The following is a 26,619-nucleotide window of genomic DNA, read 5'->3' as shown; positions in this document are numbered from 1 at the left end:
TTGGCTGTCAGAGTTGGCATCTCCAGTTTGTAGGTTTCAGAAGCTTCCTCAGGGAGACTTCCTTGGTGGTCCAGTGGCAAAGACTCTGAGCTCCCAATGCAGGGGACCCGGGTTCGATCCCTGGTCTGGGAACTAGAACCCACATGCCACCCGCTAAGAGTTCGCTTGGTGCAACCAAGATCGAAGATCCCATGTTCCCCAACTAAGACCCTGTGCAGCGAATTTAGTAAATAAAAGTAACAAATATTTAGAAAAACAAAGAGAAACATCCGCAAGGTCCCAGTGTTAAGTGGTCCAGCTCGCATTTAAAACGAAGTCTCATTTATGCTCAAGGCTGTATTATTTCTACTCCATTCTGTGCTGTTTACACGTCTAACTATACGACTGAGCCCCTTCAACCTTCACCTGAGACTCACAACATTGTTAATTGGCTATGAAAGTGAAAGTGGAGGCGCTCAGTCGTGTCTGACTCTTTGCGACACCATGGACTGTAGCCTACCAGGCTCCTCTGTTCATGGGGTTTCCCAGGCAATAGTACTGGAGTGGATTGCCATTTCCTTCTCCAGGGGATCTTCCCAACCCAGGGATCAAACCTGGGTCTCCCGCATTGTAGACAGACGCTTTACCATCTGAGCCACCGGGGATGTCCAGTGGCTAATTGGCTATACTTTCATATAAAATAAAAAACTTAGAAGATTATTTTTTAAGAATTTATTTACAGGGTAGCAATGGAGAAACAGACACAGGCTTATGGACATGGGGAGAGGGGAAGAGAGGGTGAGATGCGTGGAGAGAGTAACATGGAAACTTACATTACCATATGTAAGCTAGATCGCCAACGGGAATTTGCTGTATGAAAAAATGATAGTTGATATACAATATCATATTAGCTTCAGATATGCCTTGTAGTGGCTTAGTATTTTTAGTGTGTACTTTTTCAAAGAAAAAAATTGAAGGGTCAGTACTAAAGTTCAAAACAGTTGAGAAAAGAACAACGAATATTCTGTTCACAACTACAGACGCCGTGGAAGCACTGCACAAAATTGCTGTCGTAATGGAACATTTATGGGGAGGTGGATAAGAAAGTTAATAATGCATAGATTCAGAAACGAATCCATCAATGCAGAAGCAAATGACTCGAGATTGTCAGCAAAGGTGTGAGGAGCATAACAAACGAAGAGGGTCGTGGACAGAGTGGGCATTTTACAGGAAAGTAGTAGACATTCAGAAAGTTGCGTTGAGTTGTTGTGTTCCGGACGCCAGCACGTGGGAGCCGGCAGTGTGGGCGGTGCTTCCTAAGGCGCAGTAGGGGTCTGGGCAGATCCGGGCAGGGGGCGTGTGATGAGGGCGTTGATTTTAGCAGATTGTGTTCCGTCCGTAGGAGGGCTGGGGCGTCCTGAGCACAAGGGCAGGTAAAGACGGGGTTTCAGGACCGTCAGCTGCCTGCTTGCAAGAAAAACGGCTGCGTGTTTACAGTGAGCTGTGCAGCTCTCCTTGTCTCCATTTCATGTAATTCCGGAGACACTTGGCATCCTGGTTGGAGCCTCAGGGGTGGGTGGGATGTAGTGATGCTGTCGGGGGTGGGGGGGTGCTTTCTGTGTCCCCTTTGTTTCACCATCGTAGAGCAGCTTTCTTCCTGCGCTCCCTTCGCTCTGCCCGGCTCTGAGTGGCTTTGCATCCGAGCATTGCGATTTAACGACGTTCAGTGACACTTCTCCGCTGGCTTCAGCGCCAGCCGCCCTTGGAACTCAAGCCTCATATACAAGTATGAGGGTCAGGGCAGCCAAGGCCTTCAGGTTGCCAGTTCCTTGGCTGGAAATCCCATTCACATTGGGAAACAGATTTTTAAAATACATTTGGCGCAGGGAGCAAAGCCACTCTTTTGTGAGGCTGGGTCAATGATGGTAACCCCCCGCAATCACGCCTCACCAAGCCCCCTCACCCCGGCCAAGCTGGCCTCACGGTGCCCCTTCTGTTGACCCCACGCCATCCTCTCGCTGTTGGGGTTGGCCCTGCAGCAGGATCTTCTGTTTTATGTCATAAGGCTCATGAGAGGAGCCCTTTGTGCCCAGCTTCACCGAGCTGGTGCTGAGCAAGAGGTCTGTGTACCGCTTCCTGCAGTAGGGTCAGAGCTGGTGAATATGTCTGTGGCTTGGTAAATGTTTTCTAAGTATTGGCAAGATTTTTTTATTCCTTTTTTTTTTTTTTTTTTTCAGTTCTTTCACAATGCCATTTTGCTCTGGGCTGTGATCATCAGGACCCAGCTTTGGTTTAAGATCAATTTTGCAAATATATGTGTGTAGTGGGACTACAATATTTTCGGAGAAGACGGGTGTGGGCGGGCCACTGGCTGATGTGCGATGGGGCCACATATGTTTGCTCCATCAGGCCAAGATTTCTTTTACCCTCTGCAGACTGAACCAGTTCAGAGGACACAGCTGGTTGAGATCGGCCGAAACATACAGAATTTTGGTCTTCTGAGAAGGCTGGTTACCAGCATGTGACAAAACCTGGAGCCTCTTTTCTGAGCCAGCTTTCATTTCTGCTTTTGAATATCAAGCGAAAAAGCCATTTATCACAGTCGGTCACCTCGTTTTATTATTCATTTTGCTCCGTCTGGTTAAGTTTCAAAAAAGCACAACGTTAAATGTTAGAGTCAGGTTGGTCGGCAGCCTTACGAAGGGGAACAGATTGCTTTGAAGTAAACACAGCTGGAAACGGACTGCACATTGCGTCCCTTTCTTCTAAGCAATGAAAGAGGCATTGATAGAAAGGCGGCCGAGTGCTGGGCTCTCCAGGGTCAGTTTGTCGATTCATCCCTCCCATCTGGCTGATGATTAACGTCACACCTTGGTCGTCCAAACGGGCGCATGTCTCCCTCCCTTGCTGAAGTCAGAGCTTCTCAGAAACAATGAACTTGGAGGGGTTTAGGGGGACGGGAGCTGGAGGAGGGTGGAGCCTCGCTCTGTCTCTCTCTCAAGTGTGGTCTCGGGAGCTGAGTGAAAATGCCTGCTGTGAGGTTTTCTGCGGCTCCTGCTTTTTGCAGCCTTGAAAACCGCATCAGAGTCACGGCTGCTGGTGTCTTACCGGATTGCTCTTCCAGCGATGGGCAGGTACGTGAATTATGGAGTGCTGGCGTGTGCCTTTGTGAGTTTTCTTTTCTTTGATCTGCTTTTAAGACATGAAGGCAGGGTGTTTTCTGATGGTGTAGTTCAACCAGGTTTTGTTTGTGCAAAAGCATTTTGGAATGCTTTTTCTAGTTTTCGTCAGAGGAGAACCTGGGGTGGGAGGGCGGTCTTCTTTTGCTATAGACTTTACTGTTGTTTTGGCCGTCTCTTTCTTGTCTCTGTGCCAAAAGTGTTTTTTTGTTTTTTTGTTTTTCTTTTTCCCCTCTTTCTTTTGCTGTTTCTTCATATGATGATTTGGTGGGTTTTAGTTTGAGTCGATTGCTGTTAAGGAACTAACTAATCATTCATTGCTGTGATGTAATAATTCATTGGTATGTTAAAGGTTTCCAAAGGTGTTTTTCTCCATAAACAGTTATCTTTATTGACGTCTATCTAGTAAGAGGTGAGTTAGAAACGAAGAGGAGAGATGGAGGAACTGAGTTAGGAATGAAGAGGAGAGTAATGTTGCTTGCTCCAAAGACACCTGGAGAGGCTTTCCCACAGGCAAGATATGCTTTAGTCTCCCTTTCTTTTACCTGGGAGAGCTACAGGGCTGTATCAGCTGGGATTGGTCTCCTGTGTCGGAATCCGCATGTCGTGATCCAGACAAGTCACATTTGTTCCTTCCTCCCTAGACTATCTCGGGTAAAATAGCCTTTGCTGTGAATTTAGCTGAGGCCCTCGGATAGGAGTTGCTGGAATCAAGCCGTTTGTCTGTTTGAATTCTCACAATCAGATCCAGCTTAAGCATCTTTCTGGATACACTACAGCTCTGTGTATTGTCAGGGACTAACTCAGTGACGTGTACTAAATGGCCATAGGCGCTCCAGGAATGGGAAAGTAAATGATGAGGTTCGAATTCTCAAAAACACGCATGGGAAAATCTAAATGAGGAGAGAACTGAGGCGACCTGTTGCAATGAAGGTGGCTCTGAATGGCTTTCTCTGGCAAATATTGTCTACTAACGTGTATATGTGGAATCTAGGGAAAATGGTAGAGATGGTCTTATTTGCAAAGAAGAGATAGAGACACAGACATTTGTAGGCAGGGGTGGGTGAACCGGGAGATTGGGACTGATATGCAGGCTGCTGATTCTATGTGTAAATCAGGTAACTAGTGAGAACCTGCTCTGTGGCACAGGGACCTCTACTCGCTGCTCCGTGACCTAAATGGAGAGAAAGTCCAGGAAAGAGAGGATATGTGTAAACATGCAGCTGACTCACTTTGCTGACCAGCAGGAACTGACAACGTTGTAAAGCAACTGTACTCCAGTGAGAGAGGCTTTCTCTGGGTTGACTGCCATCAAGCATGTTGCTTGCTGGCTTTATACACGTTGGCAGGGTTAATCTGGGTTTTGGATTTTGACGGCACAGAAAGGTCTCGATATATAGGGCTATGAGATAACACAGGCAGTTCTTTTTATAAATCTTTATTTTTAATTAGAGGATAATCACTTTACAATATAGTGTTGGTTTCCGCCATACAGCACCATGAGTCAGCCACAGGTATACATACGTGCCCTCCTTCTTGAACCCCCTCCCGCCTCCCTCCCCACCCCACCCTCTAGGCTGTCACGGAGCACCAGCTTTGGGTCCCCTAATACGGCCAGTTCTGTTCCCGAGTTTCTGCAGTGACTTCTTTAAGGAGACTCTGCAGATTGTTTCTGGAAGTGACTATAATTATTATTATTTCACCGCTCTTTCTGGTGTTATCCCATGGTTCTCGCATCAGTCTGGGATGGTAGGTACTGATGTTACTATTAATACACCATATTATAGCTGAGGATAATAAGGACTGGATGAAAAGTGACCCGAGGTCTCTTTGCATGTGGAGAAACCAGGGGTAAACTGGTCTTTACAGACCCAGAATCCCACACTTCCCCTCTTCATTCTCTCTGGTCCCCTCTACCCTTCGTCCACTGGGGAGCGGAGGAAAAGCCCCGGGTACTTGGGGACGTGGATTCTGATTCTGGCCAGGCCGTCGCGGGGGCTGTCTGATGGTGAGCAGCCCTTGAAGTCTGCAGCTGGTGTTCTCCTGCAAGGAGGAAACCAGGATTTGATTTCTTCACTCTCTGTGCAGCCTCAGCATCTCTGTGCGGTGCCTTAATCTGGGCTTTTGTTGGCCCTGTAGTGGCCCCGACAAGCAGAGAAGAGGCGAGAGAGACAGCTAGCCTGTGCGTGTCCCGTCCAGCTCTGCTTTGGGCTTTCCTGCCAACCCCAGGAGACACCGGCGCTCCTTAGGTGGGGAAAACCCTGGGTCCTTACAAGACGAGTTGCTCTGATCGCCTGTTGTAGTTCAGTCGCTCAGTCATGTCCGACTCTTTCTGGCTTCATGGTCTGCAGCGCGCCAGGCTCCCCTGTCCGTCACCGTCTCCCAGAGGTCGTTCACACTCGTGTGCATCAAGTCGGTGATGCCGTCCAGCCATCTTGCCCTCTGTCACCCGCTTTCTCCTGCCCTCAAGCTTTCCCAGCATCAGGGTGTTTTCCAGGGAGCCAATTCTTTTCATCAGGTGGCCAATGTGTTGGAGCTTTAGCTTCAGCATCCGTCCTTCCAGTGAAGCTTCAGGGTGGATTTCCTGTAGGACGGACTGGTTTGATCACATCTTGAGCTGGCATCTCTCAGTCTGTTCTTGTAAACTCATCAACAGAAATGTTGCAGCCAAGCCCTCTTGTGGTTTCAGCCTAGGGACAACGAATACATCGATTACGTTCCCATCTGGCTCACAGAGAAGGGACAGCCTCCTTGCATGAACCCTTCTGTTTCCTTAATCCTTTTTGGAACAGCGCAAAAGTAAATAAAGATTGCTCTCCCCTGCTCCAGGTGTTGTAACTGAGGGCAGGTGGCCGAGAATGGGCAGGGCGGAGCAGTGGGGAGGGTCATTTTTGTTCGCCTGCCTGGTTTCCTCCGTCAGCTCATCACAGATCCCGGTAGCCGGCGCGCTGTCCTGGGAGAGGCGGCTCTGCACTTGGCTGAGACCTCGTGCTCGTTTGTTAGTCGCTCAGTCCTGTCTGACACTTCTGACCTCTTGGACTGTAGCCTGCCAGACCGCTTTGTCCATGGGGTTCTCCAGGCACGAATCCTGGCGTGGGCTGCCGTTTCCTCCTCCAGGGGATCTTCCCGACCCAGGATTGAACCTGCATCTCCTGCATCGGCAGGCGGATTCTTTACCTCTAGCCACCAGGGTAGCGCTGATGGACATGATAAAGGAAGCCGCTTGTAACCGACACCACCCACCACTGTTGCACAAGAAAGGAAGGAGGAGGCTGGGATGCCGAACTCCCAGCAGAGAGAGACGGCAGGTCTCCCTGGGTGAAGAGAGTTGGCATCCTTCAGGGTCCTTTCATGGACTCTGGGAAGCCCTCACCCACGACCTCAGTCTGCACTCGGAAGTTCTGCCCCGCCTGGCAGCGATGCCTCGTCACTCACTCACAGCCTTCCTGGTGGGAAGCGGGGCTATGAATGCAGGGATGAGACTCGGGCTCCCAGTTCCGTCCTTTCTCTGCGCCTGCTCTCACGCTGTGATTTTTGTAGACCTTAATATTATCCTTCCATCTTTCCCTGTAGGCAAGAAGCGAAACCCTGGCCTTAAAATTCCCAAAGAAGCGTTTGAACAACCTCAGACCAGTTCCACGTAAGTTGGCAAGATCGCTGTCTTAATCCAAATGCTTGTGCTTTACAGGTTTCCAGGGAATGGGAGTTTCTTTTCAGAAGGGTGAGTAATGCTTTGACCGGGGAGGTAGTTTGTTAGAAAGGAGAGCCCTTTGAAGCGGGGAAGCCAAGGACTTTTACTGTTCTGAGACCTGAAACGATCTTAGTCGGCCAGTCTTTATGGAATGGGTACCTTTGAATTTAGTTGGCTAAAAATTTTGCAGCCGTGTTTGGCAGATGGCTTGTCCTTCTTCAGTTGCTGAAGTCGTGTCTGACTCTTTGTGACCCCGTGGACTGCAGCCCACCAGGCTCCTCTGTGCATAGGATTTCCCAGGCAAGGATACTGGAGCAGGTAGCCATTTCCTCCTCCAGGGGATCTTCCCCACCCAGGGACGATTGAACCCACGTCTCCTACGTTGGCAGGCGGATTCTTTACCACTGGGCCACAGGGAAGCCCTGGCGGATGGGGTCTTAAATAAATTCAGAAAGGTCACTGGGTGGGGACTTTTTCCATTTCATCTGAGAAAACCCCTCGGGGAGCCAGCGCTGTGAACTTTGGGTTGGGTAGGAAGGTGGCACTTGGTGAGGACTCAGCGCCCTGTACTTAGATCCTGTTCCGTATGAACAGAAGGCAGACGTGACATACAGGTCCACAGCTTATGAGCTAAGCCGTGGGTCCAAGGCCCTGAGACATCCCAAGCCCTGGGGAAGCGGGCACCTACTCCTGGAGCCTCCCTCTTTCTTTGTCTCTCCGCGTTGTGGGGAGGGTATTGCCTAGCTGGGGGCAAGGGCAAGTGACAGTCACTCAGTCGTGTCCGACTCTATACAGTCCGTGGAGTTCTCCAGGCCAGAATACTGGAGTGGGTAGCTGTTCCCTTCTCCAGGGGATCCTCCCAACCCAGGGATCAAACCCAGGTCTCCCACATTGCAGGTGGATTTGTTACCAGCTGAGCCACCCAGCTCGGGGCAGGACCACATCAAAGCATCTACAGGGGAGGAAAGGCAATTCCAAGAAAAAAATTACAGCAGAGGTGGCATGATAGCCCTTCCAATGGAAACTTAAATTTAAAAAATATATACACTAGTTTGGCTAAGTTGGGTCTTAGTTGCAACAAGTGAAAAGCATTACAAACCTGCTCCCCAGGTGACGCAGCAGTGAAGAATCTGTCTGCCAGTGCTGGAGGCGCAGGAGATGCGGGTTCACTCCCAGGGTTGGGAGATCCCCTGGAGAGGAAGCGGCAGCCCGCTGACTTTGTGGGACTGATGGGCGAGCTCTCCGGACTAACTGTCTGTAGGAATTTACCCTCATCTCCTCTCCATCTCCATCTTGTTGCTTCCTGATAACTGCGCAAATGGAATCATGCATATCCTCTCTGAGACCGGCCTTCTTCTCTCAGCATCATTCCCTTGAGGTTCATTCGAGTTGCTGCATGTACCCACAGATGATTCTTTGTCATTGCTGAATGCCATTCCGTGGGGTGGATACCCCAGTGTGTTAAAGCCTTCAGCCTCTGAAAGCCTTTGAAGGAGATACAAATAGTTTCTGGTTTGGGGCTGTTATAAATAAATGTGCTGTGAACATTCCTGTGTAAGATCTTGCATAAAAATAAATCTTCATTTTTCTGGGATGTACGTCCAACAGAGCAATTATGGGTCGTATGGTAAGTCCATTTTTAGTTGTGAAAGAATTGCCAAGTATTTTCCAGAGTGCTTGTACCAAATTACACAAAAACATATGAATGGCCCAGTTTCTCCTCAGAACTGTTTCTCATTTTAACCATTCTGGGAGACGTGATGTATCATTGCAGTGTTAATTTTCACTTCTCTAATGGCTAGGGATACTGAATACTTCTGGTGTTTATTTCCCATCCACGTGTCTTCTTCAGTGAACCGTCTAGGCACTTATTTGTCTATTATCCAATCATATTTGTTTTTAATGTTGAGTTTTGAGGGTTCTTTCTATATCCTCGATGCAAAACGTTTGTCAGGTGTGTGACTCAATAACAGTATCTCCCAGTCATACTGGTTCTTTCCATCTCTCTCTATTGATGAAGCCCAGTCTATCAATTTTTCCTCTTAGGAGCTACATTTTTGGTGACAAGTCTAAGCACCCTTTCCCTATGCTTGGGTCCTAAAGATTTTCTCCTCTATTCTTTTCTAGACGTTTATAGATTTACATATTAGATTTAAGTCTGTGATATAGTTTGAGTTTAATTTCTGTACAAGGCATGGGGTTTTCAGCTGGGCTCTATTTTTTTTTTCCCAGTGGATTTCACTAGCTAAAGTTGTTCCAACACCAGTTGCCGAAAAGACTGTCCCTGCCCCACGGAATTGTTTTTGCTCATTTTAAAGAGTTAATTGGGGATATTTATGCGTGTCCGTTTCTGGGTTTTCTCTTCTGCTCCACTGATCTCTGGGTGTGCTCCTCCAGTGAGAACCGGACGTGGAACAACAGCCTGGTTCCAAATCGGGAAAGGAGTATGTCAAGGCTGTATACTGTCACCCTGCTTATTTAACTTCTATGCAGAATACATCATGAGAAATGTGGGGTGGATGAAGCACAAGCTGGAATCAAGATTGCCGGGAGAAATATCAATAACCTCAGATTTGCAGATGACACCACCCTTACGGCAGAAAGTGAAGAAGAACTAAAGAGCTTCTTGATGAAAGTGAGAGAGGAGAATGAAAAAGTTGACTTAAAGTTTGTTCAGCATTCAGAAAACTAAGATCCTGGCATCTGGTCCCATCACTTCATGTCAAATAGATGGGGAGACAGTGGAAACAGTGGCTGACTTTATTTTGGAGGGCTCCCAAATCACTGCAGATGGTGACTGCAGCCATGAAATTAAAAGACACTTACGCCTTGGAAGGAAAGTATATTAAATAGACAGCATATTAAAAAGCAGAGACATTACTTTGCCAACCAAGGTCTGCCTAGTCAAGGCTGTGGTTTTTCCAGTGGTCATGTATGGATGTGAGAGTTGGACTATAAGGAAAGCTGAGCACCAAAGAATTGATGCTTTTGAACTGTGGTGTTGGAGAAGACTCTTGAGAGTCCCTTGGACTGCAAGGAGATCCAACCAGTCCATCCTAAAAGAGATGAGTCCTGGGTGTTCACTGGGAATATTCATTGGAAGGACTGATGTTGAAACTGAAACTCCAATACTTTGGCCACCTGATACGAAAAACTGACTCATTTGGAAAAGACCCTGATGCTGGGAAAGATTGAAGGCGGGAGGAGAAGGGGACAACAGAGGATGGCTGGATGGCATCACCGACTCCGTGGCCATGAGTTTGAGTAAACTCCGGGAGCTGGGGCTGGACAGGGAGGCCTGGCGTGCTGCGGTCCACGGGGCTGCCGAGAGCGGGACTCGCCTGAGCGCCTGAGCTGACTGGCTGGCCACTCCTCTGCCTGTGTCTCTCTGTCTTGGTTTCTGCAGCTATAGATTAAACCTTAATTTTGGGAAAAGTGATTCCTCTCACTTTGTTTTCTTTTTCAAAACTATTTTGGTTATTTTAGGGCTTTCATCTTTTCCTGTTAGTTTTAGAATAAGCTTGTCTATATCTACAAATAAACTCACTTGAGATTTTTGGTAGGAATTGTGTTGGACCAAGAGATCGATTGAGGGAGAATTAGCATCTTTATTTCGTTGTCTTCCAATCCATGAACGTGGTAGGTTTCTCCAAGTATTTAGATTCCCTTTGATTTCTTCCATCAGTATTTTATAGTTTTCATCATACAGATTCTCTGCATTCAGTTTTATTAGGATTTGTACCTAAGTGTTTCTTTCTATTTTGAAGCAATAAAAATTGTATTCCATTTAAAAATTTTGATTTCCACTTTAGAAATTTAGAAATGCAGTTTATTTTAAAAATATTTCTATTTACTTGTTGTGCTGGGTGTTTGTTGAGACGTGTGGGATCTAGTTCCCTGACCAAGAATCAAACCCAGGCCCCCTGCATTGGGAGCGTGGAGTCTTAGCCACTGGACCCCCGAGGAGGTCCCTGCAATTGACTTTTGAGTTGATTGCATACCCTGTGACCTTACTCTTAGTTCCAAGAGCTTTTTTGATAGATTTCTTACTGTTTTCTGTGTAGACAGTCATACTTTCTGTAAAAAGACCGTTTTATTTCTTTCTCTTCTGTTTGTTTTTAACCTTTATTTCTTACCTTATCTTAGTGGCAAGAATGTTCAATACTACATCAAATAAGACTGCTGAGAGCAAGCTGACTTGCCTTGTTTTCCATCTTAGAGAGAAAGCATTTAATCTTCCACCATTAAGCATAATGTGAAGTCCTCATAGACGTTGTTTTCGAGGTTGAAGAAGTTCCTCTCTGGTTGAAGTGTACTCACCCAGAATTCAGTTTTCATCGTGAATGCACGTTGAATTCTGTTGAGTGATTTTTGTGCATCGGTTGCTGTGATCGTGGAGTTTTCTTCTTTGTCCCGTCAACATGTGTTACTTTGATTGTTTACCAGTTTTTGCATGCTTATCCGGCGTCATGGAGCATTAGTTGGGGCACTTGGCTCTTCATCGCCTCGTGTGGGGCCTTCCTGGCAGTGCGCAGACTCCCTTGTGGCACGCAGGCTCTGTAGCTGTGGCCCTCGGGATCAGTTGCTTCATGGCACATGGGGTCTTAGTTCTCCCGCCAGGGATCGAACCCACATCCCCTGCATTGCAAGGCAGATTCCTAACCACTGGACCTCCAAGGAAGTCCCAACACTGGTTGATTTTTAAAATATTGAACTCGTCTTGCATACCTCAAAAAAATCCCACTTGGTTTCAGTATACTATATTTCTATACACTGCTGGATTTAATTTCTGCAAATATTGAAGATTTTTGTGCCTGAAGCTGGTAAGAGATGTTGATCTATAGTGGGTTTGTTTGTGTGAATATTTTATATTCTGGCTTTGGTATTTAAGATAATACTGACCTGATAAGATGTGTTGATTAGAATGCCTTCTTCTGTTTTCTGATAGACATTGTATAAGATAGGTGGTAATTCTTTAAAAAACAATGTTGAGCTATAATTTACATATAACATTATCTTAGTTTTAGGATTACAAAATAATGGTTTCATATATGCAATTTAAAAAAAAGTTTGCTAAAATTTCTCCTGTGAGACAAAATGGGCTTGTATATTTCTTCTTCCAGAGCTTTGTAATGACGCATTCAATTGGTTTAATAGTTATCGGATAATTCAGATGATCTATCTCATTGTGGCTAAGTTTTGGTAGTTTGTGGTTTTCCAGGAATTGGCCTATTTCGTCTAAGCTGTTGAATTTATGAAAGTAAAGTTGCTCATGGTATTTCCTTGTTATTCTTTTAATGATGACAGATACGTTGTGACATCCTCTTTTTTTTTTTTTACTGATACTGATAATTCATGTCTTCTCTCTTTCTATCTGTGTTAGTCTTGCTAGAGATTTATCCATTTTATTGATTTTAAAAGAGCCAACTTTGTTTTATTTTCCTGCTTTCAACTTTATTGATTTCTGCTCTTATCTTTATTGCTTCCTTTGGGACATATTCTCATTTCAGCCTCCCAGCTGTCTTACATTCAATTTATGTTAATAGTCTGTCTTTTCAGTAAATTTCTGAAAACTAACATAAACCCTTGCTTGGTATAAAAAAACGAATAAAAAGCTATGCAGAAGTAAAGGTCGGTTCTCTGCTGTCTGACCCTCGCGTGGTGGGACAAACCTTGACTGTACTCTTCCGTTTCCTCATGTCGAGCCAGGGTCCCTCTGTGATGGTCAACAGCCTCACGTTGGCTCAGGAAGGGGCTTATGATACACTGTTGATGTTGTTGTTGTTATTGTCTTAATAGTGAGGCTGAAATTTGTGCTCCTCAGGAAGTGGTTTCCGCATTTGGAGTTTTCCTTGGCAGTTTTGTGAGGCTGGCTTGGTGATTTTTGCCGTTTATACCCGGCCACCTTCGGCTGGGCCGCACAGGAATAGACCGGGACAGAGGCCTGTTCTTAGGGCCGTGCGTGTGGTCGCCTCACTGCGTCACTGAGGCTGGTGTGTCTGTGACGCGGGTCTCTGGGCTGTTCCCCCACTGGATGGGCAGCAACGATTCCTAATTCTATCTTGATTCTGTGCTGGTCAGCATTCTTTCAGTTAATCCTCACGAGAAACTCAGAGGCAGTTGTTATTCTGCTCGCTTTAAAAGGGAGAAGGCAGGCCTGTCCAGGGGTCAGGTGTCCTTCTAGAAGCAACTGACCTCACAGAACCCAGACTCTGGTGCTGGAATCCGTAGGTTCACATTTGGGAGCTGAGCTTCCTCTTGAATATCCTAGGCAAGTTACCCAAGTCTCCTAAGCCTTAGTTTCCCCCAGTGAAAAACAGGAACAAACATGGCTGTAGTTGCTATGGGGATTGGATGTCATGGGCCCTATTAAGTGTCTAGCCCAGTGCACGTTCCAGCGTGATTTCTCAACGAATGTGGCTCTCAGGGTTGTTGTTATTATTATTATTTCACTTAATAAGTGGGAGAGCTGGCATACAGACTGAGAGCTCTCTGACCCTCCACTATGTGCTCTTGGCCACGTTAGACCCGGCCACCACAGCCAAATGGTCCATGAGAGGCGGGGCCGCTTACTCTGTAGTTGAGAGGACGTCATGGCGGGGCTCTGCGTTGCAGTGTCACCGTCTCACTGAGTGACCTTAAATTATTTAGCCTGCTTCACTGTCAATTTTTCACATTAAAACAGAGCTAATACTGGGACTTCCTTGGTGTCCAGTGGTTAAGACTCCATGCTGCCAATGGAGTTGGCAGGAAAGCAATTAACCCAGTTTTCAGGTTCAATCCCTGGTCAGGAAGCTAGACCCCACATGCCACAGCTAAGGCCCAGAACAGGTAAATAAATATTTTAAAAGAGTAAAGCTAATATCTCTAAGAGCTGTGAAAATTAAAAAAGACTTTGGGTTTAAAGGGCATTGCCTGGTCTCTGGCCCAATTAGGAGCTTTTTGTTATCATTAGATTATAAATAAATATTGTTATTTATAGGCAAATAATGCATGCATGCTCAGTCGCTTGAGTCATTTCCGACTCTTTGTGACACCATGAACTGTAGCCCGCCAGGCTCCTCTATTCGTGGAATTCTCCAGGCAAGAATCCTGGGGTGGGTTGGGAATCTTCCCAACACAGGAATCAAACCCAAGTCTCCTGCACTGCAGGAGGATTGTGTACTGCTGAGCCACAGGGGAAGCCCAGGCAAAAATTGTAATAGTAATCAACACACTCGTTACTCATGTAGAAGTATAAATGCGCAATTACTTTCATAAATCGAAGCTGGCTGTTTATAGAAAACAATCATAGCAGGTGGCCTCTGGAGTACCTTCGGCCTTACAGGGTTAGGAGTTTTGTAATAAGTTCGCTTCTCTTCCCGGAGGACTGAAATATCGAATAAGCAACACGGAATGTCCACCCACAGTTTAAACCTCAGTGTCCCAGACAGACGAGTGTGCCCTGGACCAGTTACAGTGTCAACTAGCCCAAGACAAGCTGTCCACCTCAGGCCTTCATCTGATGCCTCTGGCTGCCTTGCTGAGCCCAAAGCCCTCGTGGTGGGGGTTGGTGATCAATTACACTAGAAGGGGTCTGGATGGGGCAGGTTCCTTGGATTCAGTCGGATGTGGATTGAATCAGAGCTTCACCACTCGGGAGCAAGATAGCTTAAGTCTCAGTCAAACAGGTTTTCATCTGGAATGTGGGAATAATGACTCTTCTGGGTGTGTGTGTGTGTGTTTCGACGATAGGAAGTGCAAGGAAAGCACTTAACCCAGTTTTCAGTGTCTATACCCCCTTCTCCTTAGGTCAAGGCTGAGACTCGGATGACATGAGTTTTATTTTCAGCCCTGTTGAGGACTGTGTGTTCAGCATATCGCTGAGTTTTTCTGGGTTTCATTTTTCTCATTCTGGAAAATGGCACGAAACCCTCCTATTAGGTAGAGTTATAATGCAAGGTTAGAATAAAACTGGAATCAGCAAACTTTTTGTGCCAAAGACCAGATAGTAAATATTTGGGGCTACCGGGCCACAATGGCCTTGCTGAAGACCGTTTCTTGTTTGTTTTTCACAGCCCTTTAAACGTGTAAAATCCACCCATTGCTGGGTCACAGACTAATTTATGGGCCTCCCTGGTGGCTCAGCGATAAGGAATCCTCCTGCAATGCAGGAGCCGCAGGAGGCCCGGGTTTGATCTCTGGGTTGGAAAGATCCCCTGGAGGAGGAAATGGCAACCCGCTCCAGCATTCTTGCCTGGAGAATCCCATGGACAGAGGAGTCTGGCGGGCTACAGTCCACGGGATCTCGAAGAGTCAGACCCGACTGAAGCGACTTAGCACGCACGCACTGACTGTGATTTGCAGAGCCCTTGTATGAATACTAGGATATTAGATCTGGAAGAGGTCTTACCCAGCAGCCTCGCTGGATGGCATGCCCTTGGAGGTAACCCTGAATAATTAACTAGTGACCTTTTCTGTTGCTTCATTCTTTACGAAAGGAAGGGTCTGAACAATTGCAAAGGATTTTTCACTGTTTATATTAGTCACATGTTTCAAATAATATTTGCCTTTATTTCAAAGTTCTGTTGCGATTAGTACAAGCAGATTGTGACAACTAAAGAAAAAGAGCTTCAGAGGTTTTAAGAGTGAGAAATCAGATTTTTCAGAAAATTTAATTCCTCTGGAAGGCGTTTCTGAAGAAAAATTCCCTGCTTAGAAACACGGGATTTATAAAAGCATCACCTCTGTGTATGTGTGTGTGTGTGTGTGTGTGTGTGTGTGTGTGTGTGTGTGTGTGTGTTCATCTTTATCCCTGCCTCTCAGTCCGGGTTTTAAATTAATTTAGAAAAACCTTGGTTTGTGTTTTCTATTCATTTCAGAAGGATTCCCATTAAAGCCTTAGATTAATGTGTTATCTGTGTTTATGTTCATATGTTTTCATTATTGTTTTATTTAGTTAGTTTCAGTAGGAAAGTTAGAATTATACACGGTAACCCACGAGGCTTCTCTGTCCCGGGGATTCTCCAGGCAAGAACACTGGAGTGGGTTGCCACGCCCTCCTCCAGGGGATCTTCTGATCCAGGGATGGAACCCAGGTCTCGGAATTGCAGGTGGATTCTTTACCGCTAGTGCCACCTGGGAAGCTTATAGATGTGTGTGTGTGTGTGTGTGTGTTGTTATGTGAATAATTAGGCTATTCCAATAAGCCCCTGTGTAAGTAATTATAGTATATATAATTATTTTATATAATGTATATTATATGTATGTTATTACATATAATATAGTTTATATATATGCATATTTATATTTTGAATGTATGCCAGTCATTATGCTAATAAGCATTTTGCTTAGGACATCTCCTTTAGCAGCCACTCTTGTTCTATGAGGAAGTGTACGAATATCTTCGTAATAAAGAAGAAATGGAGGTTCGGAGACTGGTTTCTAAGAGCATCTGTTTTTCTCCAATTCCCACACTATTAACCTGTTGATGCTGCTTTATCTTACTCATGAGCTCTCACCTTATTTTTAGGGAGAACTCTCTCCAGTCTCGTAGGCTTTGGGAAGATCGCATTCGATGAAATATCTCATGTTTTTCTTTTCTCTGTTGCAGGCCACCTCGGGATTTAGACTCCAAAGCTTGCATTTCTATTGGAAATCAGGTGAGAAAAGTCGTGTCTTCCAGTTAATGTCTTGACCCTTTTATCTGTATGCTTTGTGACCGGCCAGTGGGAAAAAATGAATTTTCCATAACATGCTGTCAGGGGTTGGGTCAATAACGTTTGAATGTAAACAGAAGTGGTCTGTGGAGCAGTTGCTATTTTCAGTGTCAGATCGGGATCGGGCTGTTGTGGTTCTGATGGGAGGTCTCCGAGGCAAAGAGACGGTTTGTTTCGGGCTGCGCTCTGCAAAGTCCAGGCCTAGAGCTAGTCGCCAGGAGTCAGCAAGGGGCCTGAGGGGCCATCGAGGGCCGGAGCTGAAGATCCGCCGTGCGGCGTCAGCGCTCCCTGTGCCGTTCAGCGCCTGAGCTGGGACTGGACCTCTGTATTGCCCGGGACAGAGGGGGGCCCACAGCGGGCCTCTGCACGTCTCCCAGGCACTTCTTGCTTTCAGTGGCTGCTTGGCAAAGCTTCTAGACCAGAAGGTTCTCGACCAGAAAGGACCCTTGGACTGCTCAGAGGAACCAGAGGGAGGACAGGGCAGCCTGTGTCTGGTTTCTTTCCTTTTTTCCTATTGCTGAGCACCAAAGAATGGATGCTTTTGAACTGTGGTGTTGGAGAAGACTCTTGAGAGTCCCTTGGACTGCAGGGAGATCCAACCAGTCCGTCCTAAAGGCGATCAGTCCTGAGTGTTCATTGGCAGGAGTGATGTTGAAGTTGAAACTCCAATACTTTGGCCACCTGATACGAAGAGCTGAGTCATTTGAAAAGACCCTGATGCTGGGAAAGATTGAAGGCGGGAGGAGAAGGGGGCGACAGAGGATGAGATGGTTGGATGGCATCACCGACTCGATGGACATGACTTTGAGTGTCCAGGAGTTGGTGATGGACAGGGAGGCCTGGCGTGCTGCAGTCCGTGGGGCCGCCAAGAGTCGGGCACGACCGAGCGACTGAGCTGAGCTGAGCTTCCTGTTGCACCCTTGCTTTTCTCTCCTGCAGAACTTCGAGGTGAAGGCGGATGACCTGGAGCCCATCGCGGAGCTGGGCCGGGGGGCGTACGGGGTGGTGGAGAGGATGCGGCACGTGCCCAGCGGGCAGATCATGGCGGTGAAGGTAGCGTTCCCGTTCCCCAGACACTTGCCGGTGCTGGTTGGGATGTGTGGCCCTCTCAGCTGCACACGGGCCCCTTTCACAGAAGCAGGACAGTCCTCTGTGGGGGGAGACAGAAAAGCCTGTTTGTGGCAAACGATGTTTCCCTCCAAATATGTCGGGTGCCTCCTTGGTATGAGCAGCAGCACCTGGCTTTTGGGCTGCTGAGCCCTACCCCCGCTTTCCAGTCGTTTTTCGACCACATCGCGCTTCCCTGGTGGCTTGCGCTTGCGATGCGGGACGCGTGGGTTGGATCCCTGGGTCGGGAAAATCCCCTAGAGAACGGAACGGCTACTCACGCCAGTATTCTTGGCTGGAGAATTCCATGGACAGAGGAGCCTGGTGGGCCATACAGCCCATGGGGGTCACAAGAGTCAGACTTGACCTGGTGACTAAACCACCACGACCACCAACCGCATCATCACACGTAAAAGAATCAGCAGTGCTTGCTCACTCTCATCCACTGCCAGGTCCGAACGAACGTCACCTTGATCGTTCCAAAGCTGTCATTGTCTTTTCTCCTGTTGGTTTTTCAAATCGGCACCCAAATGCGAGCTTGCACGTGGCATTTGGTTTTCTGTCTTACAAGTCTCTTTTTAAGCTTTATTCTGTTGCTTTTAAAGAATCTGTCCCTGAAAATCAGGAAACCCAAACTGAGAGACAAAATTGCCTCCATTTGTGGAAACAGAGGAGGGTAAAGTCATCTTGAGCGAATTTGCATAGTTTTGGAGCTATAAAAAGAAATTTAGAATCATCGCATATTTCTTGAGTGGATGTTGGGAGGACCTTGGAGCGGGCCCAGTGTGTTCATTCTAGCTGGGTTGTCAGGCATGTGGATGGTCAGATGACCTGGATTCCTTTTATTTTTTTGGAGAATGCTGACATCTTTCCCTTACCTTGTAGATATTTCAGTTTTATCTCCTGCAGACTCTTTGCTCCACAGGCAAAAAATGTGAAAGCCTCGTGATACTATGTTGTCGTTTAATGACACAGTCGTGTTGTCTGTGAGGCTGCCCTTACTGGTGTGGTTAGTCTGTCTTCTCTTAGACATGACCTGTGTCTCCATCTCAGTTCAGCTCCTCCTTATCCCATTCCTCAGTCAACTAACTCTTCTGCGGTTTCTGTTTAGGGTCCAGATTTTTTTACCTGCTCATAAAGAGGGAATTTTGGCTTTTTTTTTTTTTTTTTTTCCTTGTATGAGCCCAAATCAGCCCCACATCAATGAATACTCTGGCCACTTTACACTAAACCCACACGATAAGTCAGACTGTTTTGTAACTTGGGAATGTCTTCCCAAACATTTGCACACTCTCCACCGTAGATGACCTGTTGGCTTCTCTCCTGGGGATTATTCGGTAAATGAAATGAATAGCAGTCTTCCTTACTTTTCATTCGTTACAGATAGGTAACCCTTTAGGGTAGGTATCTGAACAGTTGTTGCTAGAAGCTGTGCTGTGAATTTTCCTACTGTTCTCGGGAGGGGATCCTTTGAGGTCCCTGCCTTGTCGACAGACCCATCCTCAGGGCAGTAACCATCCATTTTCCATGCCTTCCGATCAGCGGATCCGGGCCACGGTCAACAGCCAAGAGCAGAAGCGGCTACTGATGGATCTGGATATCTCCATGAGGACCGTGGACTGCCCCTTCACGGTCACCTTTTATGGCGCACTCTTTCGCGAGGTAGGTGGTAGTACCTTCAAAGCTGCAAGGCAAGCGGTGACTGAGAAAGACGTCCCCCCGATCTCACAAACACCTGCAGTCACAGGGCACTTCCTTGTCCGACTTGTCGTCTCTGGAGAGTTTCATGCTCGTGAAATGTTGGTGCAAAGTTAGCTGGAAACCATGGTATTTTCCAATGTGTTTAGCCCTTTCAAAATGCTGGGGTTCCCTTTCTCCTTCCTGTTCTGGTTTGTCTCTTTCAGCAGAGCGGCCTCTATCAACCTATAGATGTATTTGTGTCAGTCCCTTGAAATCTCAAATACTCTGGTCTTTTGGCCTCTTGATAAGCTCCAGGCAGGCTTGTGCAGTGGATTGGCCTCATATCTGCTTCTTTTTTCTGATTCTCCTTCTCATTTGACGATGATATGAGTTGTTGTCCCCTCCCCTTTCTAAGCACTTTTTTATTAGGGTATACTTGATTTACAGTGCTGTTAGTTTCTGCTAACAGTGAATCAGCTCCATGTATATATATATATATATATATATATATGCTCACACTTTTTAAGATATTTCCCTATACAGCCCATTACCGAGTGTTTGAGTAGAGTTTCCTGTGCTATACATAGGTCCTTATTATTACCTGTTTTCGTCTCCCTCTTATAACCAGCTTTAAATGATAAGCTGTTGCCCGTGGTCAGTGTGGGAAGTCAGGCATAGAGTTGGTATCTGGTCGTAACTCCCAGAGCAGGGGTCGCCCACCTCCAGCATTTAATGCCCGACGTTCTGAGGTGGAGCTGAGGGACCAGTAATAGAAGCAAAGCGCATGATACATGTAATGCGCTTGAATCATCCGGAAACCGTGCTCCCCCACCCTGCTCGGGTCCACGGACAAATTATCTTCCACGGAACTGGTCCCTGATGCCAAAAAGCCTGGAGGCTGCTGTCTTAGATAACAGTAACGGTAAAGGCTTGGGTTTCTGGGAGCCTGTTGCTTGTGGGTGTAAGCATTTAGAACCTAGTTTTCATGAAGGAGTGGCTGATCACAGGCAAATCTGTTTGGCTGTCTGCTAGCTTGCTTTTTGGAGATAATATTGCCCATTTATAAATTTCATTGAGCTCTCGAAGGACAGTGTGCATTTCCTTCCAAAGCTCACGCAGGGAGTGGCCCGTTCCTCCTGACAGATGCTAACTGCTTCCTCCTCTCCCCTTTCCATCCTCTCTGACTGTCTCCGAACCAACCGGGCTCCAGGGGGATGTCTGGATCTGCATGGAGCTCATGGACACGTCCCTAGATAAATTCTACAAGCAAGTGATCGATAAAGGCCAAACAATTCCAGAGGACATCTTAGGGAAAATAGCAGTTTCTGTGAGTACATCGCGAGCCCCAGCCCTGTCCAAGGAGCGCGGGGGGTCTGGGCCTCCTGTTTCGCTGTTCCTCCGTATGGGGAAACACCGCCTGGACCGGAGCGCCCATCCCATCTGTGTGTGTTGATTGCACGGCTGTGTAAGTGGATGGATCGATGGATGCTTCTCTTTCTGGGCTTGACCTACACGAAGTTCTGCTCCTGACTCGGCCTGGGAGGCTTTCAGCTGAAATGCCTCTGAGCAGCACATTCATCGGCTAGGACCACATTCCCAGTGTCCATGTTCTGATACTGGTTTGTCTTGATTTTCGTTTGTGGAGTTGTAAATGTTTCCTTAGGGTTAATAGGCACAGAAGGGAGCAGGCAGAAGAGGACGCTGCTCCCTTCCCGGCTGCCGAGGCCCAGGAGAGGGGAGAGGAAGAGACGCTGGGGGTCAAGGTAGAGAATCAGAACTTACCAGTGAGGCTGCCTCTCTGCGCTCTGACGTCATCTCTCTGCTGGGCAGGGTCTAATTTGTATGGCCTCCTGTGTATTTTCCTGGCTAGGAACACCACTTTTGGAGAAAACACCTCCCCTTGGGACTGTAAGCCAGGGATAATAAATGGGGATTTACTTAAGATGCAGTTGCTTTCCAGGGATGGGGGACATAAATCCACCTCGTGTTTCTCTTGCAGATTGTAAAGGCCTTAGAACATTTACACAGTAAGCTGTCTGTCATTCACCGAGGTAAGTGTCCATGGGGCTGCCTTGGCTATCAATTTTATTTCTTTCACCCGAGTTTTATTAATTTCTGTTTTCACCCCACTGGATGAAATTGAGTCAGGCGAGAGAACAGAGGAGGGGCTTTCCTTTGGGACTGGATAGCAGATCGTATAAGGAGCTGCTCAGTATTATGTCTGAGGACATCAGGGGATGGGAGCTGTGTGTTAGGCCTACTTGAATATGAACTGCCTGTTGCCACGGAGAGAATTTTAGAGAATATGATAAAAATTCACCTAGTATTGGCCATCGCCGGAGAGCTTGTTAGAAAAGCAGAATCTTGAGTCCCAAGACCAACTGAGTCAGAACCTCCATTTTAACAAGCTCCCTGGGTAATTCTTGGGCCGTGAGGGTCTGAGAAGTTCTGGCGTAAAGCTCGTCCTGTTCAGACAGTGGGAGGCAGGACGGGGTGAAAGGTTGGCAGGTCTCTCTTCCTCTTCTCCCTCCTGTCTCTCTGTTGACCTGTTATCTCTTCATCCATCCATCCATCCATCCACCCACCCAGATATCCTTTCTTCCATCTTTCTTCCATGCCTTCATTCTTCCCTGTATCTTGTGTAATTATTTCCCAGCACTTATACAGCGCTACAATAGACGCCCGGACAGGTACCTATGAAGAGAGCATATTCTCATCCAAATTCTACACAGGAGTTCTTGGTAGGGGAGTGAGGCAAATATACAACAGACACATGGGGGAAAAAACCCACGTGAGAAATACGATAGTACCAAGCACGGAAATAGTGTAGGCAGAATATGAAAGGAGGCCGTGATTAGCACTGGGCGGCTGGAGTCAAGGAGCGCCTGTTGGAGGAGGGATGCGTAGTCAGTTTCCAGAAAACGTATGAACAGTGTTGGTAGCTAATAGGTAGTTGTGACCTGATCACTGTTACACTCTGAGCCTGAAATAATGTAAGATGTCTCAAAAAACATGCCTATTCTGATGGCTGTTACTGACTGTTACTGTCGAAAATGGGGAGAATGTAAACGGAGAGGAGGCAGAAAAGAAAGTGGGGAGAAACCCAGTTAAGAAAAGGGGCGCAGATTACCCACAAATGTGAAACTGAATTTTATTTTTCAAAATATAAATTTATTTAATTGGGGGCTAATTACTTTAGAATATTGTATCGGTTTTGCCGTACATCAACATGAATCCACCACAGGTATACACGTGTTCCCCACCCTGAACCCCCGTCCCTCCTCCCTTCCCGTACCATCCCTCTGGGTCGTCCCAGTGCACCAGCCCCAAGCATCCAGTATCCTGCATGGAACCTGGACTGGCGATTCGTTTCATATATGATGTTATACATGGGAAACTGAATTTTAAAGGCTTATTTCAAAATTATGATACATTTCATTCATAGCAGAGAATGTTTATATGTGGAAGATAATAAAATGAAACTTGTGTATCTGCTGTTTAAGGGAAAATTATAAAGGATAATTTTTAAAGTTTTTAGAATACTTGTTTCTTTTGAGTATGTGCCTTTTGTGAAACGTGTCCCTTAGGAAAAAATGAACTTTAATTTTCTAAGTTTCTAATTTCATCTTCCATACGTGACGAAGGTCCACCTGCTTGGGAGGGTGCGTTTTATCTTTTCAGACTGAGGAGTTCATGTAAGAGCAAACCCTCTCTGGTGGTGGTGGGTTAGTCACTCAGGTGTGTCCGACTCTTGTGACCCCACGGCCCACCAGGCTCCTCTGTCCATGGCGTTCTCCAGGCAAGAATACTGGAGCGGCCTGCCACTTCCTTCTCCAGGGGATCTTCCCGACCCAGGGTTCGAGCCTGCGTCTCGTCTCCTGCATTGGAGGTGGATTCTTTCCTCCGGGAAGCCCACTCTACCCACGTGCATATTCTGTGACCCGCCTCCTGGCCTGGACTGTCTGAGTTCATCATGAGTTACACCTGTGCCTTCTGACACGCCTCTTGCAGAAGCACACTTGATGCATTATGCCTCAGTCTGCCTTTTCAGTCCACTAAATGCAGAGTAGATCATTATGAGCTGGGCTTTTAAAGCATTATCATCAGAACACTTGGCACAAAGCTCCACCTTCATAGTAAATGCTTGGGGGCATGACATGGACTTTTTTGTAACGAGGAGAATGTGGTGACGTTCAGATCTCTAGGGCTTATGCCTCTAGCATAAGAGAGACACTCTGCCCAGGAAGTGGGCGTTTGACTTAGTCATCAAGTTTTAAGCTCTCACCACCTGTACGGGAGCGATGAAGATGAGAAATTAGAGGAAGCAGTTGTTTCCCTTGATGGATCCCCAGTCTGACGAGAAGGACAAAGCATGAGATAGAAAGCAGACCACTCACCCGAGACCGGTCAGAACCAGAACTGATGACATGAGGCTGAGTGAGCCAATGAGAAACGTGTGTGTGACTATTCATGGTGAACACTGTCGTCATCACTTTAGGGTCTGTCTTCCATGCATATATAAGTGTGTCCTTTCTCTTTCTTTTCAAGTTTTCCGTAACCCACGTCAACTTGGTAAACTCTACTTCTGTAAACCGAAGTGAAAACATTAAGTCAACCTTAGAAATGCATTCCAGTGTATAGTAGGTGCAGGCAAATCCTGCTTGACGCCACTGATACAGGGGGCCTGGAATAGTCAAGGTCATGGTGTCAGAAAGTACGCTGGAAGATGCCGAGTGTCAGGATGGTGGGGAGCGCAGGGAGAATGGGCAGAGAGTGCTTAATGGGGACAGAGTGTCAGCTTAGGAAGGTGGAAAATCCAGGAGATGATGCCGGTGTGAGTGTGTTCAGTGCCTCTGGTCAGTTATATGGTAAAAACTATGCGTTTTATGTTATGTGACTTCTACCACAATAAAAAGAAAAACATTAAAAAATTTTAATGATAAGGAAATCAAGTTGCTTTCCCCCTTTTCTTCTTAGCCTTGGTGTTTTTCCTTCTTTTTTAAATAAGATCACGTTCTATCGGAGTGTAGTTCGTGTTTGAAACTGGGGTGGCAGTTCCTTTTCGGATGAGTCTTAAGGGTGAGCCGGGGCGGGAGTGGAGGCTCCAGGCCCCCTGGTGGCAGAGAGATGCTGCTGCGCCCCCAGCCTCCCGACTGTCTCCGCTTGCAGATGTCAAGCCCTCCAACGTGCTCATCAACGCCCTGGGCCAGGTGAAGATGTGCGACTTCGGAATCAGCGGCTACCTGGTCGACTCCGTGGCTAAAACCATCGATGCCGGATGCAAACCGTACATGGCCGTGAGTACAGCGCCTGGGGTGGCGCTGGGGGACCAAGTGCCTTCAAACCCTGCCAGGAAACAGGACCTGGGCGGCCGAGGGGGGAGCATTGAAATACGCCCAAGGCACAAGAAGTATCCTACACCTCCTTTCTTCTTAAATGTCTCCTGTCTGAAATCCCGAGCCCCTTCCTTCTCTTGTATTTGAAACAAGAACCAGAGGAAGCGGCATACTCTGAAAAAGCACTACATAAAGCTTGCCCAGTTCTCCACTCTGCGCTGTTTGCTGAGAATAGAGCAGAGAGAAGAATTTCAATTCCCCAGGCAGGGCCGTTAGGTTAGTCCCGAGGGAGCCTCGTAGCTGTGAAGGTTCATTGCTTTTGCCAGAGACCTTGGGATTCCCTTAAAGTTAAGGGATTTCTACTGTAAATATTCTATTTGGAAATGAACGCGTGCTTGGAATTTAAAAGCTTTGTGTCCACGATTACCTAAAAGTGGCTGAGGTCTGTTAATACCAGACAGTAGCCCAGTGACTCTTGCGGATTGTTTTTACTGAGTTCTGGACTGTTGGTATTTTATTCTTTTATTTGGCTGCCTTGAGTCTTAGTTGCAGGGTGCAGAACTTAGTTGCAGGGTGCAGAACTTAGTTGCCTTGCAGCATACAGGATCTTGGTTCCCCGACCAGGGATCAAACCCATGTCCCCCCCCTGGAAGGAGGAAGCTTAACCACTGGACCGCCAAGGAAGTCCCTGGACTGTTGGTCTTTTAAACGAGGAAACTTCGAGGCGGGCAGAGTAATGGTATACTGTATGTCATGCTCTTTGTAAGGCCAAACTGAAGTTGCTTTTGAGTTGTGAGGGGACTCTGATGCATCGTTGTCTCCAGGAAAAGATGTCTGTAAGCTCCGTGGAGATGCCGGTCTTCACTGTCATGAGTGAGACTCCTGGCTCGGGAGGCATGTTAGTGGCTCACAGCCGCCCACTTGGCAGCCACTGCCACCCCACCCCCCAGACTTCACCGAGCCAAGAATGTCATCTCAGTTGTCTTCTTCTACTTTGCAGCCCGAGAGAATAAACCCAGAGCTCAACCAGAAGGGATACAGCGTGAAGTCCGACATCTGGAGTTTGGGCATCACCATGGTAGCGTGTGATAATTGTGGGCTGGGGGGCAGGAGGGTTGGGGCATGAAGCTGGGGTGGGGCGGACGTCGAGAGCAAGAGGTGGACGTGAAGCTGATGTGAGAGAGCAAGATCGTCTGCAGAGCGGGGCGGCAGAAACACTGAACTGGAACTGGGCAAACCCAGTTCTCCTCATTCTACCTCCAAGGAGTTTAGCGCCCTTGAGTGACGGATGGAGTCACACAGCCTGTCTCCCTGTCCTGAGCTGTAAACCGAGAGGGTCTGGCTGCCGTTCCGGAGAGTTATCCTTACGGCTTAAATGTAAACTACTCGAATCAAGCATGCAGAAGCTCAGGCTACTCCAAGAGCATGAGCTTGGACCCTGATAGAACTTTTTAAAAAAAATTTGTTTTATATTGGAGCATGCTTTGTTAGTTGCTCAGTGTGTCTGACTCTTCACAATCCCATGGACTGTAGCCCGCCAGGCTCCTCTGCCCATGGGAGTTCCTAGGCGAGAATACTGGAATGAGTAGCCATTCCCTTCTCCAGGGGACCTTCCTGACCCAGGGATTGGACCCAGGTCTCCCGCATTGCAGGCAGATTCTTCGCCCTCTCAGCCACCTAGCTGATTAACAATGTTGTGTGGTTTCAGGAGTCCAGTGAAGCGATGCAGTTATGCTTGTATCTGTTTTTTTCAAATTCCTTTCCCACTTAGGTTATTACAGAATGTTGAGCCGAGTCCCTTGTGCTGTACAGCAGGCCCTTGTGCGATGTCTGTTTTAAAGACAGCACTGTGTACATGTCCATCTCAAACTCCCCGTCTATGCCACCTGTCCTAGACCCTGATACGGAGAGCTTTGTTATCCAAGACATGGGCTCAGCTGCTCAGAATA

The 26,619-nt window shown here is 47.1% G+C and overlaps 1 protein-coding gene across 2 annotated transcripts in view; it reads left to right on the top strand.

Annotated features, from left to right (window-relative positions):
- MAP2K6 (mitogen-activated protein kinase kinase 6) overlaps positions 1–26,619 on the top strand; it is a 116,476-nt gene that overhangs the window by 66,528 nt on the left and 23,329 nt on the right. For both annotated transcript variants that reach the window (XM_068976769.1, XM_068976768.1), the window contains exons 2-9: positions 6,732–6,798; positions 16,442–16,490; positions 17,487–17,600; positions 19,197–19,316; positions 20,545–20,661; positions 21,334–21,385; positions 24,504–24,631; positions 25,671–25,748. In XM_068976769.1, coding sequence (XP_068832870.1) covers positions 6,732–6,798; positions 16,442–16,490; positions 17,487–17,600; positions 19,197–19,316; positions 20,545–20,661; positions 21,334–21,385; positions 24,504–24,631; positions 25,671–25,748 — 725 coding nt within the window. The remainder of the gene's footprint in view (positions 1–6,731; positions 6,799–16,441; positions 16,491–17,486; positions 17,601–19,196; positions 19,317–20,544; positions 20,662–21,333; positions 21,386–24,503; positions 24,632–25,670; positions 25,749–26,619) is intronic.

This window comes from Capricornis sumatraensis, chromosome 8 (assembly GCF_032405125.1).
Source record: "Capricornis sumatraensis isolate serow.1 chromosome 8, serow.2, whole genome shotgun sequence".
Taxonomy (NCBI): Eukaryota; Metazoa; Chordata; class Mammalia; order Artiodactyla; family Bovidae; genus Capricornis; species Capricornis sumatraensis.
This window is presented reverse-complemented; position numbering and strand designations above follow the sequence as displayed.